Source organism: Ceratotherium simum, chromosome 24 (assembly GCF_057802395.1).
Source record: "Ceratotherium simum simum isolate JZ-2026a chromosome 24, ASM5780239v1, whole genome shotgun sequence".
Lineage (NCBI taxonomy): Eukaryota > Metazoa > Chordata > Mammalia > Perissodactyla > Rhinocerotidae > Ceratotherium > Ceratotherium simum.
Window position 1 is genome coordinate 43,400,087 of NC_141923.1, and position 14,877 is coordinate 43,414,963.

At 36.4% G+C, this 14,877-nt stretch overlaps 1 protein-coding gene across 10 annotated transcripts in view; it reads right to left on the bottom strand.

The window, feature by feature from the left end:
• The window catches only part of LOC101392261 (protein TALPID3), a 157,777-nt gene that overhangs the window by 111,727 nt on the left and 31,173 nt on the right, over window positions 1-14,877 (bottom strand). For 7 of the 10 annotated variants that reach the window (XM_087448445.1, XM_087448436.1, XM_087448437.1 and 4 more), the window contains 7 exons: window positions 14,732-14,801; window positions 13,436-13,505; window positions 8,665-8,839; window positions 7,717-7,938; window positions 4,638-4,791; window positions 2,636-2,803; window positions 961-1,084 (listed from right to left, as the gene is read on the bottom strand). In XM_087448445.1, the coding sequence (XP_087304571.1) occupies window positions 961-1,084; window positions 2,636-2,803; window positions 4,638-4,791; window positions 7,717-7,938; window positions 8,665-8,839; window positions 13,436-13,505; window positions 14,732-14,801 (983 nt within the window). The remainder of the gene's footprint in view (window positions 1-960; window positions 1,085-2,635; window positions 2,804-4,637; window positions 4,792-7,716; window positions 7,939-8,664; window positions 8,840-13,435; window positions 13,506-14,731; window positions 14,802-14,877) is intronic. The other 3 variants (XM_087448443.1, XM_087448444.1, XM_087448442.1) reach the window with 3 other exon arrangements.

Genomic DNA, 14,877 nt, shown 5'->3' on the forward strand with positions numbered 1-14,877 from the left:
TTTGTGACAACATGCATGGACATTGAGGGTATTATGCAAAGTGAAATAAGTCAGAGGGAGAAGGTCAAATACCGTATGATCTCACTCATTAAGTAGTAGATAATAACAACAACAAACAAACACATAGAGACAGAGATTGGATTGGTGGTTACCAGAGGGTAAGGGGGGAGGGAGGAGGGCGAAAGGGATAATTCAGCACATGTGTGTGGTGATGGGTTGTATTTAGTATTTGGGTGGTGAACATGATGTGGTCTATGCAGAAATAGAAGTATAATGATGTACACCTGAATTTATACAATGTTATAAACCAATGTTACTGCAATAAACAAAAAAGTTAAATTTAAAAAATAAATAAATAAATAAGAAACAACTGAAAAAAATAAATAAATAAATGTAAACGGACTAAAATTACACATTGTCTCCACATGAAATTACTAAAAATGTGGCTCTTTTAGTTATTACTGTATTTTTCATGACATTCAAAATAAATAAAATTATCATGGCCTAGATTTACTTGATTTTTAAAAAATTTTTTTATAATGTAAAATTTCAAACATACATAAAAGTAAAAAGAATAGTATAATGACCTCCACATATCCTTATTTAAGTATAATGATCATTAACTCATGATTACCCTCATTTCATCTATTCTTTCAAACTAGTTTCCCCTACCTTGCACGGGATTATTTTTAAAGCAAATGCCAGATATCATTTTATCAGAAGTGAATAATCTGCACTCCTTAGAAATTAATAATCTACATTTGTGGAAAATTAGAAACATTCACGTTATAACCATATTACAGAAAAGGGGGAAGATATATTAGCAGCAGAAAATAGTAACTAAATCTAAGACAATTTTAAAAAGTAATGCTATAAATTTATTAAAATTCCTAAAGAAATCTTAGAAATATGAACAAATTTCTTTTCAATACAGCTTTCATTCCAATCTCTTGTTTTTACCTGTCTCTCCTCTCAGGATTCCATCCTGTTTTTGACCTAGTTAGCGAGCTTTTGTCTGAAGATTCACTTTTTCTTGTCAAAGACTCATGATTATTCAAAATTTGCTCCAATAGTCTTACATTTCCTACAATAGAAGAAATATAGTATCATTTTTCAAGTACTAATTTATTTTTTATATAATATCTCATATATTTGTACTAAATTAGCTTCTTATGATGATTGTCTACTCAATTCACTCTACAATGGCTATAACTACACTCATCAAATAAAACTAAATATTTATAACTCATGAAAACTATAATGGTAAAAGTTTAGGCCTGAATATATTTCCATCACAGAAAAAAGGAATTTGAATGAGAAGTATCATGAAGCCCATCATCATGAAGCCCAGTAAACTGGACTATTTCTATACATAATAAAAGAGAGATTTAACTGTTTCTTCACAGTAACTATTGGTTGAATCTTCCTTTTTGCCTCATCTTTAATATTAAAGACTACACACTAATTTTTTTTTTTTTGGTGAGGTTAGTTTCTTTATTAAAGATTTTATTATCTTTTAAATTCCTTAAAACTCTTTAAATGCATCCAAGGCAAGACTTGAATGCATTTAAATGATTCCAAGAATAAAAACTTATATTTAATATTTTCACTTACTTTTACCAGAGGCGCCATATTTTAAAGGTCTGTAACAAACTATTATTTCAGGTCACTTATAAAAGTTCTTGAACTATTGAACAATTCATATAACAGCACTTTTTTCAACTGAACCCAGGAGTAAATGTTAAATTTCTCTGAATTTTGTTACTGAAATTCACACCTAAAAACAATATAAAGAAACATTCTCTAAAACGATCAGCCTTGGGGCCGGCCCAGTGGCGCAAGTGGTTAAGTGCCCACGCTCCGATGCTTTGGCTCGGGGTTCGCCGGTTCGGATCCCGGGCGCGCACTGACGCACCGCTTGGCAAGCCATGCTGTGGCGGCGTCCCATATAAAGTGGAGGAAGATGGGCATGGATGTTAGCCCAGGGCCAGTCTTCCTCCGCAAACAAAAAAAAAAAAAAAAAAAGAGGAGGATTGGCAGATGTTAGCTCAGGGCCAATCTTCCTCAAAAAAATAAAATGAAATAAAATGATCAGCCTTACCTTCAGCAAAGCATTATTTATTTATTAATAACAAAACTTGTCCATGAAAGTTTTAAGTAATAACCTGTAGAAGATAGTCAGAATAATTATAAATGTATACCTCCAACTCCTTCTTACAAAGAATTTAAAGAAGGTTGATTCGCCTAGTAATTATCATTTAAAGAAAAATATTAAAAATAGAAATCCCGGGGCTGGCCCAGTGGTGTGGTGGTTATATTTGCACGCTCTGCTTCAGCGGCCAAGTGTTTATGGGTTCGGATCCCGGGCACGGACCTATGCACCGCTCATCAGGCCATGCTGTGGAGGCATCCCACATACAAAATGGAGTATGATGGGCACAGATGTGAGCTCATGGCCAATCTTCCTCACCAAAAAAAAAACAGAGATAACCCTTTACTTACAGTAGTAACTCTAGTGCCTAGTAAAGCACATTAGAGAATTATAAATCATGACTACAGAACATTATAAATCATGTTCCTAATTTGAGCTAGGGCTAATAAAAGTAGTGAGTGCTAATTATCATTGCTTTACTACCTGTATGACCTGACATCTCGATATTTTCTTTTTCTTCCAAACGACTTTCCCTCTTTGATATTTTATCGTCCTTTGAAACAGGTATAGGAGCAAACCTGCGAGGTGCTGGTGTCTCCAAAGGAGATTTCTGTTTATCAAAACTCTTATTTTCAACCTCTCTTGAAGGTGCTTTAATAGAAAATAAAGAAAATAATAAATTTAACTTACTTTTAAAACAATTCTAAATTGCAGAACGCTACCCTTCCTATTTTAAAAATAAAACAAGAATTATATGGGATACACAAATTATTACCATATATATAGAAATAATTTCATCCTCACTAGAAATCAAAAGAAATACAGACTATAAACATTCTACACTTATAGATAACAAATAAATAAGAAAAAAAATACGACAATATTCAGTGCTACTTAAGCTGTGGTGAAAATGGCATAGCCAGACACTGCTCATGGCCATGGAAACTGACAAGACCAGCTGGCACTAAGCACAGTAAGTCTTAAAATTTTTATATACTTTGATCTAGTAACCTTCTCTTGGAAATTTATCCTCAGGAAATAACCTAAAAGAAATAAAATATTAAATATATGATGATTGTCATTACAGTATTATTTATAAAGAAAAAACCCCCTAAAAACTGCCGAAATGTCCAACAACAGGATAACTGTCAAGTAAATTGTGAAGCAGTTATTCAATAGACTATCCTTTAGTCATTAAAAATTAAATTATGAAATAACTATGTAAAACATGGGAAATACTTTTGATATGCTAGTGAAAAAGCAGTACAAAATTCTATTTATGCTACAATTACAAGTATATAAAAATGATATATGCCCAAGAAAAAGCATAGAAAAATTAAGTGTAATGTGTTGAATTTTTAATTTACTTGTTTTTTTCTTTTATTTCTGTTAGTAACTAAAATACACAAAGAAAAAAATTCAGTATACAACCAATGAAACAGACATCTTTTTCCTTTAAAACTTAAGTCTAAAAAACCAAAATTATGAGCAAGTAATTCTCCAGAATTGAGTATAAAAACAAGTGTCTACTTCTACAGAAAGTACATGGCTGGGTCATACTGATTTGCTCAGTATCATCTAAAGAAAAATATTAAAAATGGAGTTTCCACTTTAGTACTACAAGGCACATTAAAGAATTATAAATCGTGAGTGCAGACACCTGAGTTCTGGCCGTAGCTCTGACACTCACTCTCAAGCCAGGTGACCTCGAGCAGGCAAGTCATAACCTTTCTGTGCTTCATCTTCCTCCCTTCACAACTTAAAAATGGACTCACATTACTTCATACCAGTTTTGTAAGGAACACTCGTTTGTTGCAAAATGTAAAGCACCTTACAAGTATAAGGGATCTTTAATACATCTGTAACATAGCATGTTCTAACAAATCAGATGTTGGAGATGTTGTACATCATTAAAGGGATAGCCCCTTGATTTTCATTAGTTCATTGTTCAAATATGAATAATTTGGAGACACATTTATTCATTTACCTTAAATTCCAAAGATTTAATACAAATAAGCTACATATTCCTTTATTATAAACAAAGATTTTAAAAATTCTATTAGGATAGACTTGCATTACAGAATTGCATTGCAATTCTGAAAATATTTAGAAATAGTTTATAATTATATTCAGGTGGTTTCTCTCTTGACAGAATCAAGAAAAACAGTAAATATGCAGTTTGTCAGAGAACTGGAGAATTGATTACAAGCATTTTTGATACTAGATAAGTAAAATTTTTCTAAATTTATAAGTGCTTCTGACAATTTATGAAAGTTATTAATTAAAACCATAAAGTAAGACATGATCCATAACTTGACTGAATAAGTTTCAAAATGACCTAAAAATTACTTGACCTAAAAAAGAACTAATTTTGTAAAACAAAGACTTAGTTTCTTACAACCTAGTAAATAAGCTTTCAGCTTATATACCACAAAGAATACTCATAGATGACATTTGTTATTCATAGAGAACTACATATTTTTACCTTGTTTGGAAGCAAATGTATTATATGAAGATAGATTACTGCTACCAAGATTCAAATGTTCTGGTTTTACAGAATATTTTTCCACTGCTCTAGGAGGAGGCGTAGTAACAGGCTGAAAATTACCAGTCTTGAGCGCAGCACTAATGAAATGAGTCTAGAAAACGTAAAATTATTTTATTAATTTCAAACATCATTTAAAGAGTTAGATGACAAAATATATTGAAATTTATTAGAGGACGTGAGAATAATTTATTGGATTTAATAAACAATGAAAATACATAGATTACATGCAACTATCCACTGTAGCAAAGATGCCACTGGAAGGATATAGTATCACAAAGACCTGGGTTAAGCCTGGCTCTGTGGTGTGACCTTGATCATTTTATTTAACCATTCTAAACCTCAGTTTCTTCCTTTCTACCTCGGAGATGGCTCAGGGACCACTGAAGTGAGGAGAGGACCAGGAAGAAGGGGCCTTAGCCCTACACCTCTACTTCAACCAGAGAATTTAAAACCAAAACATCTCATCTTTTATATACTAGATGGTAAGATTTCATTTGAAAGTTTAAAAACCATTGATAGTAAGCACTCAAATAAATAGCAGCCATGTTTAGTAGCAGCAATAATATATCCATTTACACAACACAGTTTTTAGCACTATTTATTAAAATATCTGTTGTGTATAAGTATCTCACCTAATAAAACTGATTTCAAAAGAGAGTTTTATGCCAGGAAAAGAAAAATCTGAAAAGATTTATAGTTTTACAGAATTCCTAAAAGTGTGTCAAGATCCCTCTACATGAAACAGATGAGACAGACTCAACGGGTTTCATTTCATTAAGTACTTACTGAACTACTAATATACCTCATAGGTTATTGAAACTTAATGTTCTCTGTAATCATAAGTTTTTTAAATAAGATGTCTGAATTAGCAAAGATTCCATTCTTCCAAAACCAGAAAGTTAATAAATTATGGGTTTATTAATGGAAAGATGGATGAATGGCAAACTGGCACTTAGGACTAAGTAGGACCATCTCTTTAAGAAATCAATGTGCTTCTCAAATGTGTCATTTTATTCTGAACAAAAAAATATTTTCTAGGTAAAGAAATCAAGGCTCAGAGTAAAGGTATTTGTAGACTGGGGCCCAGCACTCTGATAGACTCTCACTAGACAACATGCTGCACACTCAATTTACTCATGTATGTACTTACTAAAACTTGACTTTGGATGCCCAAAATCATTCCAATAAAAGTATTATCTTCAACCACATGAAAAGTTCAAGACAAGCTCTATTAAGAAGTCTTGAAAATTATAGGACATTAGTGTTCAGTTTGATCATATATTGAGCTGTAATACTTATTTTTGCATATTCTTCTGAATGTTACATTTTAATCTAATTTGTAAAAGTTTTTAAATTGCATATTAATTAAGAAAAAAAATTAGGGGCCGGCCCGGTGGCGCAAGCGGTTAAGTGTGTGCACTCCACTGCAGTGGCCCGGGGTTCGCCGGTTCGGATCCCGGGCGCGCACCAACACACCGTTTGTCAGGCCATGCTGTGGCAGCGTCCCATATAAAGTGGAGGAAGATAGGCATGGATGTTAGCCCAGGGCCAGTCTTCCTCAGCAAAAAAAAGGAGGATTGGCAGATGTTAGCACAGGGCTGATCTCCTCATAAAAAAAAAAAAAAAAAAAAGAAAAAAAATTAAAACCAATGCATTAGGGGCCGGCCCCGTGGCTTAGCGGTTAGGTGCGTGCGCTCCGCTGCCGGCGGCCCGGGTTCGGATCCCGGGTGCGCACCGACGCACCACTCCTCCAGCCATGCTGAGGCCGCGTCCCACATACAGCAACTAGAAGGATGTGCAGCTATGACAGACAACTACGTACTGGGGCTTTGGGGGAAAAATAAATAAATAAAATCTTTAAAAAAAAAAAAAAATAAAATAAAATAAAACCAATGCATTTATGCTGATCATTCATTCATTCAAAAAAAAAGAAAGAAAGAAAGTATACTGAGTACCTGAATGCGGGGTAGTATCCCAGGACTTGGAAATTCCAAAATAAATAAGAAACTATACTATCGGCTCCTTGTGAGGATAACTCTTCCTTTTTTTTTTTTTTTTGGTGAGGAAGATTAGCCCTGGGCTAACATCCATGCCCATCTTCCTCTACTTTATATGTGGGATGCCTGCCATAGCATGGCTTGATAAGTGGTGTGTAGGTCTGCGCCTGGGATCCGAACTTGCAAACTCCAGGCCGCCAAAGCAGAGCACGCGAACTTCACCACCACACCACTGGGCCGGCCTCATAACTCTTCTTTTTATAATAGCCCAGTGCCTCATATTCAAAAGGCACTAAAAATGTTCATACTTTCAATTAATTAAATGCAGAAGTAAATATATTTACCAGGTGGTTCTCATCCAAGGGTGTACATCAGAATCATTATAGAGCTTTCATGATTCCCAGGCCCCATTTCAGACCTGCTGTCTCCTCTGAGAGGTACAAGCATGTGTATTTCTATAAAGCTCTCCAAGTGATTCTGGTGCACATTCCCAGGCTAAGAACCACTGATGCAAACAAATAATTGCAATGTGATATAAGCGCTTTAAAAATAGTATGAACAGGGCCGGCCCTGTGGCTTAGTGGTTAAGTATGCGCGCTCCGCTGCTGGCGGCCCGGGTTCAGATCCTGGGCGCACACTGAGGCACCGCTTCTCCGGCCATGCTGAGGCCGCGTCCCACATACAGCAAGTAGAAGGCTGTGCAACTATGACACAACTATCTACTGGGGCTTTGGGGGAAATAAATAAATAAATAAAAATTAAAAAAAAAAAAATAGTATGAACAGAAATACCACAAAAGAAGAAAACACCAACTATGAGGAGAGGTCTCACAGACCTAGATATTTGAACTACAACGTGCAGAGTTCTCCACATAGAGGGAAAGAATGAGGAATAAGTAAATCATTATTTAAGAATGAAAACTGCTACAATCAATGAGCTATTGCAACAATCAATGAATATTAGCTTAGAGATCCAAGTGATACAAGATCACTGATGTGTGCTCGCTTTATTACAGATACCTGCATATCCAGTTGTTGTTGTTGTAACTTTTCAAGATGCCTAATGTGCTGCTCCATAAACAGGTTCATTTGCTTTTCATGATCATGACAATGTAGTTTCTCATGCTTATTCTGAATGCTTGTTTGCTGCTCTGTAACACGTCGTAACTGTTTATCAGTCTCCTGTAACTTACTGAGTAATTCTGTAACAGAATTGACTTTTGCTTCCAAATCACTCTGTACCTAAAACAGTAAAAAATCAAAAGATAACAAAAATATGCTTAATTATTAGAAAGTTTATTTAAAGCAATTGGTATTGAGAAATAATAAAACCAGGGCTTTTACTCTCTAAATTTCTGATGCTTTTATGCCTTTATTTTTAGAATCACAGAAATAAAATGCAGAAGATAGCTATCCTTAAGTACATCTTTTCTCTCATAAAAAAATGCCAAATTTGCCACATAGAATTTTTATAATGCCAGAAATAAAACACTTAAATAAAAATTAAAAAGAAGGAAAAGGCAAAACGAAGTAGCTTTGATACTTCACTAATCTAAAGGCTGAGTTAGGCGGGCAGCCTCGAGTTCTAGTTTGGCTGTGCCACCTATTAGCTCAGGGACCTTGTGCCTCCTCTGACCTGTTTCTGGGTTTTCCCATTTAGAAACTGAGGGGGTTGGCAGAGCAGGTCTCTGAAGTCCCTTCCAGCTCTAAAATAAGGAGGACCAATTACCCCAGGTTGCCCAGGACTGATATATTTTCAGGGCTATAACTGGGAAGTCCTGGGTTCTGTAGCACTAGCGCAGTGATGAGGGGGAAGTCTCAAAACTCTTGAGAGGTATTACCCAACCACAGAGAGCAAGTAGAATGGCCCTGGTTTATGGCTGGACACAACAATTTATAGACTAGGTTCCTAACAAACATTTTTACATTTTACAAAGTAGTTATGAACATCTGGGGAGAAAAATATACTTTTATCAGTGGCGCTGCTGTTGCAATGGCGGCGGCAGTGGCTGCAGCCACAGCAGTAGCTGAGTCAATTCCACTAGGTGAAGTTCTAGTCTCCTGCGGAATAATATCCTTTTCTGTGCCTGCATCTTCTAAAAGCTGTACTTTTACTTCCTTAAAAACAGGCATGCTTTGAGCTCTGTAAATAAAAAAGGAATAAAAATCTATTCAGTAAGCTACACCTTAGGTAAGAACCATTTCAAGAAATACCTACAAGTGGTAATCTGTTGAAGGTGGATTTTCTCGATTTTTTAAAAAATTAAATCCCTGGTTTTCGCTATCAGCATCTCATCAGTCATTTGGTTAACGAAATCTATTAAGGCTCAGGTCTCTAAACACTAAAGAGATAAGAAAATAATTTCTTGAAGGCAGTGATATTTCAGAAAATAAGACTTAACAACACATGAAAAAGACATGGACACAATTACAAAGATATATAATCAAGAAGTACAAATTTAAAACATGCAGAAAAGGCTCTAAGAATTCAAGTACCAAGTTTTACTCGCAAAGGAAGACAACCCAAGAGGGACTGTTAAAACTGCTGAAAAGAATTTTTTAAGTTCTAGCTCAGTTAGGTTTAATAATTATCACCTAAGTTTATTAAAATGGGCACAAAACACACTATTAAGCAGCCTAGACTACAAATGGGTCCAGCAAATAGATACATATTCACAATAAGGCATTTAACTAAATACTAAAAAAAAAAAAGACTGGTCAATTTTGCTCTATATTTGGCCTAAAAGAAAACAATGGAAGGAACCACTGATAAAACTGAGAAGTCTCTAGGTAAATCTAAGTAAAATCAGCAGGAATGTGCCTATCTCCAGCTCCTGAATCCCCCCCTTCGATTCTTAAAGAAGGCCCAGAGCTCTTAAACTTACTCTTACTCTTTGATATTTCCTCATTTTTACTAAGAGCATCATTTTTCTCTCAGTCTCAAAATGTTACAGTTATCTTAACTTCTCCACCCTCCACTTATCTTCTGACACCCAACTGAGTGATCACGCTTCATGCTTTGTCAATTATTCCATCACAATTGCAGGAATAGTGTCATAGAATTATAGAGGCAGGGGAAACCCCACAGGCCATCTATCCTAATTTCCTAATTTTACAGATGAAGAAGCTGAGGTCCACAGAGGTAACAGGATTTGTTTGATCAGAGTCACAGAACTAGTAAGTGGCAGAGTTAGGGCCCAGTTCCCAGAGATCTTCCCACAACACCCAGCTTCTCTGGGAACAGCAATTCTCCCTTCCTGCTTCTCCCTCTCTAGTACAAAACTTCATCATCTCTTGCCAATTATTTCATTCTTTCAGTTTTTACTTAGTTAAGAAACTTCCCACACACATTTCTCTACCACACAAAAATCGAAAACAGTTCCATCGAGAAAACCGAACAGGCTAATTTCCTCGGTTGGCCTTCCACACCTCCGACCTGTGGCCCTGCCTTAGCTTCCTGTATATACCTCCTGTTCTCATGAAACAACCGTCTCTGGGGTCACACTCGCTGATTGCACACCACTCCCACAGCGGACTCCAGGCCTTTCCTCACTCTGTTCTCTCAACCTTCTTCTACCCAATCCTTCTACTATATCCTTCTCCCTCTTTAAGATCCAATGCAAGCCTTAGCTTCTTCAATAAGCCTGTCCTTATAACACTTCCTCTTGATCTCTCCCTTCATTAACTTCTTTTGCATACAGTGCCTCTACGACAGAATTGAGTCTTGATAATCAGCCATCCTCTACTTTATATGGGACACCACCACAGCATGGCTTAACAAGCAGTGCATCGGTGCACGCCCCGGGTCCAAACCTGCCAACCCCGGGCCGCCGCAGCGGAGCGCACGCACTTAACCGCTGCACCACTGGGCCAGCCCCTGGCTTGCTTTCTTTGTGTCTCTCTCAAAGGTCTGGTTTTCTCCGAGTCCTGCCCGCTGCCATCTTTCTTTTCACTCTCACTGAGTCACTTCGACCATTTCCAGAGCTTAGACTACCATCAACATACTGATGACTCCTACATCTGGATTTCTAGCTTAGACTCCTTTTTGTGAATTTGACCTTTATATTCAATTTTCAACTGGACATTTTTTACCTGGATGTCTCATAGGTACCTCAAACCCCTGCCTATGTCCAAAATAAAATTTATTCCTCCAAGGATTCTTTCCCAAGGATTCCCTTTCTCAATGAATACTACTACTGACCATGCACTTATATACGCCAAAAATCTGGGATTCACCCTCAGCTCCTTCCTCGCTCTCACATCTAATCATCGATTCTTGCCAATTCTATCTCCAAATCATCTTCCATATCTGTTTACTTCTCTCCAGTCCAGCATGATTCCCACCCTCATTCCACCACTCCCCAATGTATTCAGGGCCAATCTAATCCATCTCTCAAAGAGATCCCTGAAAAATATGTAGCCAATTAGTTTCCTCGACTACAGTCCACTCATCTTCTAATCCATATTTTGATATCAATACTTGAGTGAGCCTTTTAAGAAATATATATCATACTCTAAAACTTTAAATGATTTGCCATTTCTCTTACAGTCCAAACTCCTTTAAAGGAGTTCATAAACTAGCCCTTTGCTTACCTCTCTAGCCACGTTAGGACCTTTTCCCCTTGTTCTAGACACTCTTCCTTCCTCAAAGGCTCCAGTCTATTACCTTTCATTATTATAGCTTCAGAGCACATTTAAATATCAAATAGGGCAAATTCTCTGTCATTCTGTTTTTGTTTTTCCAAAATTAGCTAGTCTCAATTGTGTGTATTCTATATGTATGCATTCTTAACAACAGATATATATATTCTCAACTGTATGTCCTTCCAGATAAATTTTAGAATCATTTTGCCAAATTGCATCTACCATTCTCCAAATAAAAAAAATTCAAGTGACACTGACTATAGCAAAATCTCTCTCTTGAGAGATAACTAGACTGTCTTTTAACTCAACATGAGAGTCATCTTTATAGTTCTATTTCAATTATTCTCTACATTGCAATTACCTTCTCAGAGGCCATGCCTAGCTTTTTTTAAAAATTCTGTTCAGGGCCGGCTCCGTGGCTTAGTGGTTAAGTGCGTGCGCTCTGATGCTGGCGGCCCGGGTTCAGATCCCGGGCGCGCCCCAAGGCACCACCTCTCTGTCCAACGCGAGGCCGAGTCCCACGTACAGCAACTAGAAGGATGTGAACCTATGACATACAACTATCTACTGGGGCTTTGGGGGGAAAAAAATGAATAAATAAAATCTTTAAAAATTCTGTTCATTCACCCTGAAGTGGGGAGAATCTACTTCAACAGATAAGAGGGGTAGTTTTCACAGTTACCTCTCACTGTCCACATGTTTATAAACAACTTCTCCCTCTCAGATCTGAGAGTTCGGAAAGCTCTGACTTGAAGGCAAGTTGAAAAAGTCCCCACTGCGGCTGGAGCAGCCACTTCTCCTGGGGTCAGCTGGATGCAAGTGGTAATCACTTTCTGTCCAACTGAGTCAGATGTAATCTGTAATTTTTAGTTCAAGTATAGCATTTGAGAGACTGCACCACCCCTCTGCCCTTATTTTTGCTTTTTCTTATATATTTATAAACCCCAGGATACAATTTACCATCCAAATTCCTCTCCTAACCACCATATCACATACTAGGAATTGTAGGCTGAACAAAGGTAAAAAGCAAAGACATGATGAGGCCAACAACCTGGCTGGCTCAGATCATACCCTTGTGGTTTAAAGACAGTATTTATTTTTGTTAGTCCAGTGTTTTCCAGAGCATAATATGTATACCATGGATAACTGTAAGTGTGAAAAGAATAAACGTTTTATTTTAATAGTTGTATATTTATTTTAATTGTATTATTAGAAATACTGACTTTCCATTTACAGAAGAAATATAAAATTTCCTTTTTGAATAAATTGAGAGCTCAAAAGTAAGTAAAAATTTGTCCTGTTTTCTAAGGGGCCTTCCAGGCTGCTCGGGTTCAGGAGTAGAATACACTTAGCCTAAGAATACGCATCCTGTTCCTTCCCTAGTAATGATAAAAATAACAAAAATTGCCTCCAGAGTAGTGACGTATTCTTTCATGGTCATCGTGGTGCTGCTGTCAGGGTTGGTTCTGTATTTCATTGGTATATAAGATAAAGCTGGAGGGATCATTTAGATGGAGTAGTAGCCATGGTCTCCCTTCACTCCATCCAGATGCTAAGCTTGTCCCTTTCTCAAATCTTGAGCAGGAAAAGTCTAACTGTCCTTTGATAGTAAATAATAAGTATTCTGTATTTGGAACTACTTGACTGCTACTACAAGTGGTATAGTGAAGTGATTAAGAGAGCAGGCTCTAAAGGTAGATTGCTTGGGTTTGAAGCTCAGCCCGGTGAATACCTGCTAAATGACCCTGGGAAAAATCAATCTCTCTGTGCCTCAGTTTCCTCATCTATAAAATGAGAATTCTGTAAATTGGGATCGTAATGGAATCTATTTCACTGGATCTTGTGAGTATTGAATGAGTTAACGCACATAAAGTGCTTAGAACAGTACCTCCTCTATAAGAATAGTTAACAGCCATTGAGTATTGCATATGTGCCCAGCACCATGAAAAACACTTTACATATATCATCACACAATACATATCTCCCACATTGAAAAGAAAGTTTTCCCTATGTCCAAAGTATAAATGAAGCTGATTTTGGAGAACCATATACAAACACAAGAAATGCCCACCTATGTTCTGTAAATGAAACTTACTTTTGCTTTAAAACTGCTCTTAGAGCATCTTTTTGTCCCATAGTGTATTGAGAAATAAAGATGTCATTTGCTGCAAAATCAAGACACAAAGATACACTTCAGATTCCTGAAAATTTATTAAATTCTAATAAGCTACTCCAAAAAACCTTTTTTAACTAAAACAATGTTTAGGAATTCAGCAATAAGATTTCTCAATTAAAAAAAGGCAAGGAACAAATTAAGTGACTGGTAATAATAGTTGTAACCCTAGACCCTAGGAAAATAATTGTATCAAAAACATCTGAGGCTAAACTGGAGACATTTGCTCAAACTCGAAAGAGAAAACTCCTTAGATGAAAATAAAACCAAGCGCTTAAAAAATAGCATTGAATAAAATTTTTCAAAATTTTTAATAAATTACAAAATATTTTTAATCTATTATCTTACCAAAGACTAGTCAAAACTTGAATTCAGAATTTATTAACAGAATCTATAAACAGAGTTAGATCCAGAATCTAATACCAGACCTGTGCAATAGGTTGGTAATAATAAAATTACCTTTACAACTGCAAACCTTTTTCTGGATTTTAGAGATTCCATTAATATTTTAATTTGGAGGGAAAACCTAATTAAAAATGAAAATAATAAAAAAAAACTAACAGCCTGTTTAATGAATATCTAAAAACATCAATGAATGTCTAAAAATGTAAAATTCTATCCTTACAAAAGAAATTCTAGGGGCCGGCCCGGTGGCGCAAGTGGTTAAGTGCACGCGCTCTGCTGCGGCAGCCCAGGGTTCAACGGTTCCATCCCGAGCACGCACCCATGTGGCAGCGTCCCATATAAAGTGGAGGAAGATGGGCATGGATGTTAGCCCAGGGCCAGTCTTCCTCAGCAAAAAGAGGAGGATTGGCAGATGTTAGCTCAGGGCCGATCTTCCCCACAAAAAATAAAAAAAGAAATTCTAACATGTTACAACATAGATGAACCGTGAAGACACGCTAAGTGAAATAAGTCAATCACAAAAGGACAAACATTGTATGATTCCATATATATGCAGTATAGTGAAATTCACAGAGACCAAAGGCAGAATGGTGGTTCCCAGGGACTGGAGGGTGGGAGGAATGAAGTTAGTATTTAATGAGTACAGAGTTTCAGTTGGGGAAGATGAAAATTTATGGAGATGGATGGTGGTGATGGCTGCACAAGGCGAATGTACCCAATGCCAGAGAACACTTAAAAATGGTAAAAATGGTAAATTTTATGTTATGTATATATTACCACAACAACAACAAAAAATCAAATCTATCCTTATACCTTTTTGTCTGTTGCTCTCTTCCATTTTATCCAAAGGCAACCCTTGCACTGCAACATCTTTAGAAAAATCCTTTGAGATATGAAAAGAGGAAATGAAAGGCTAAATAAACTTTAGATTTATTACTTATCAAGTACCTTTTACTAGC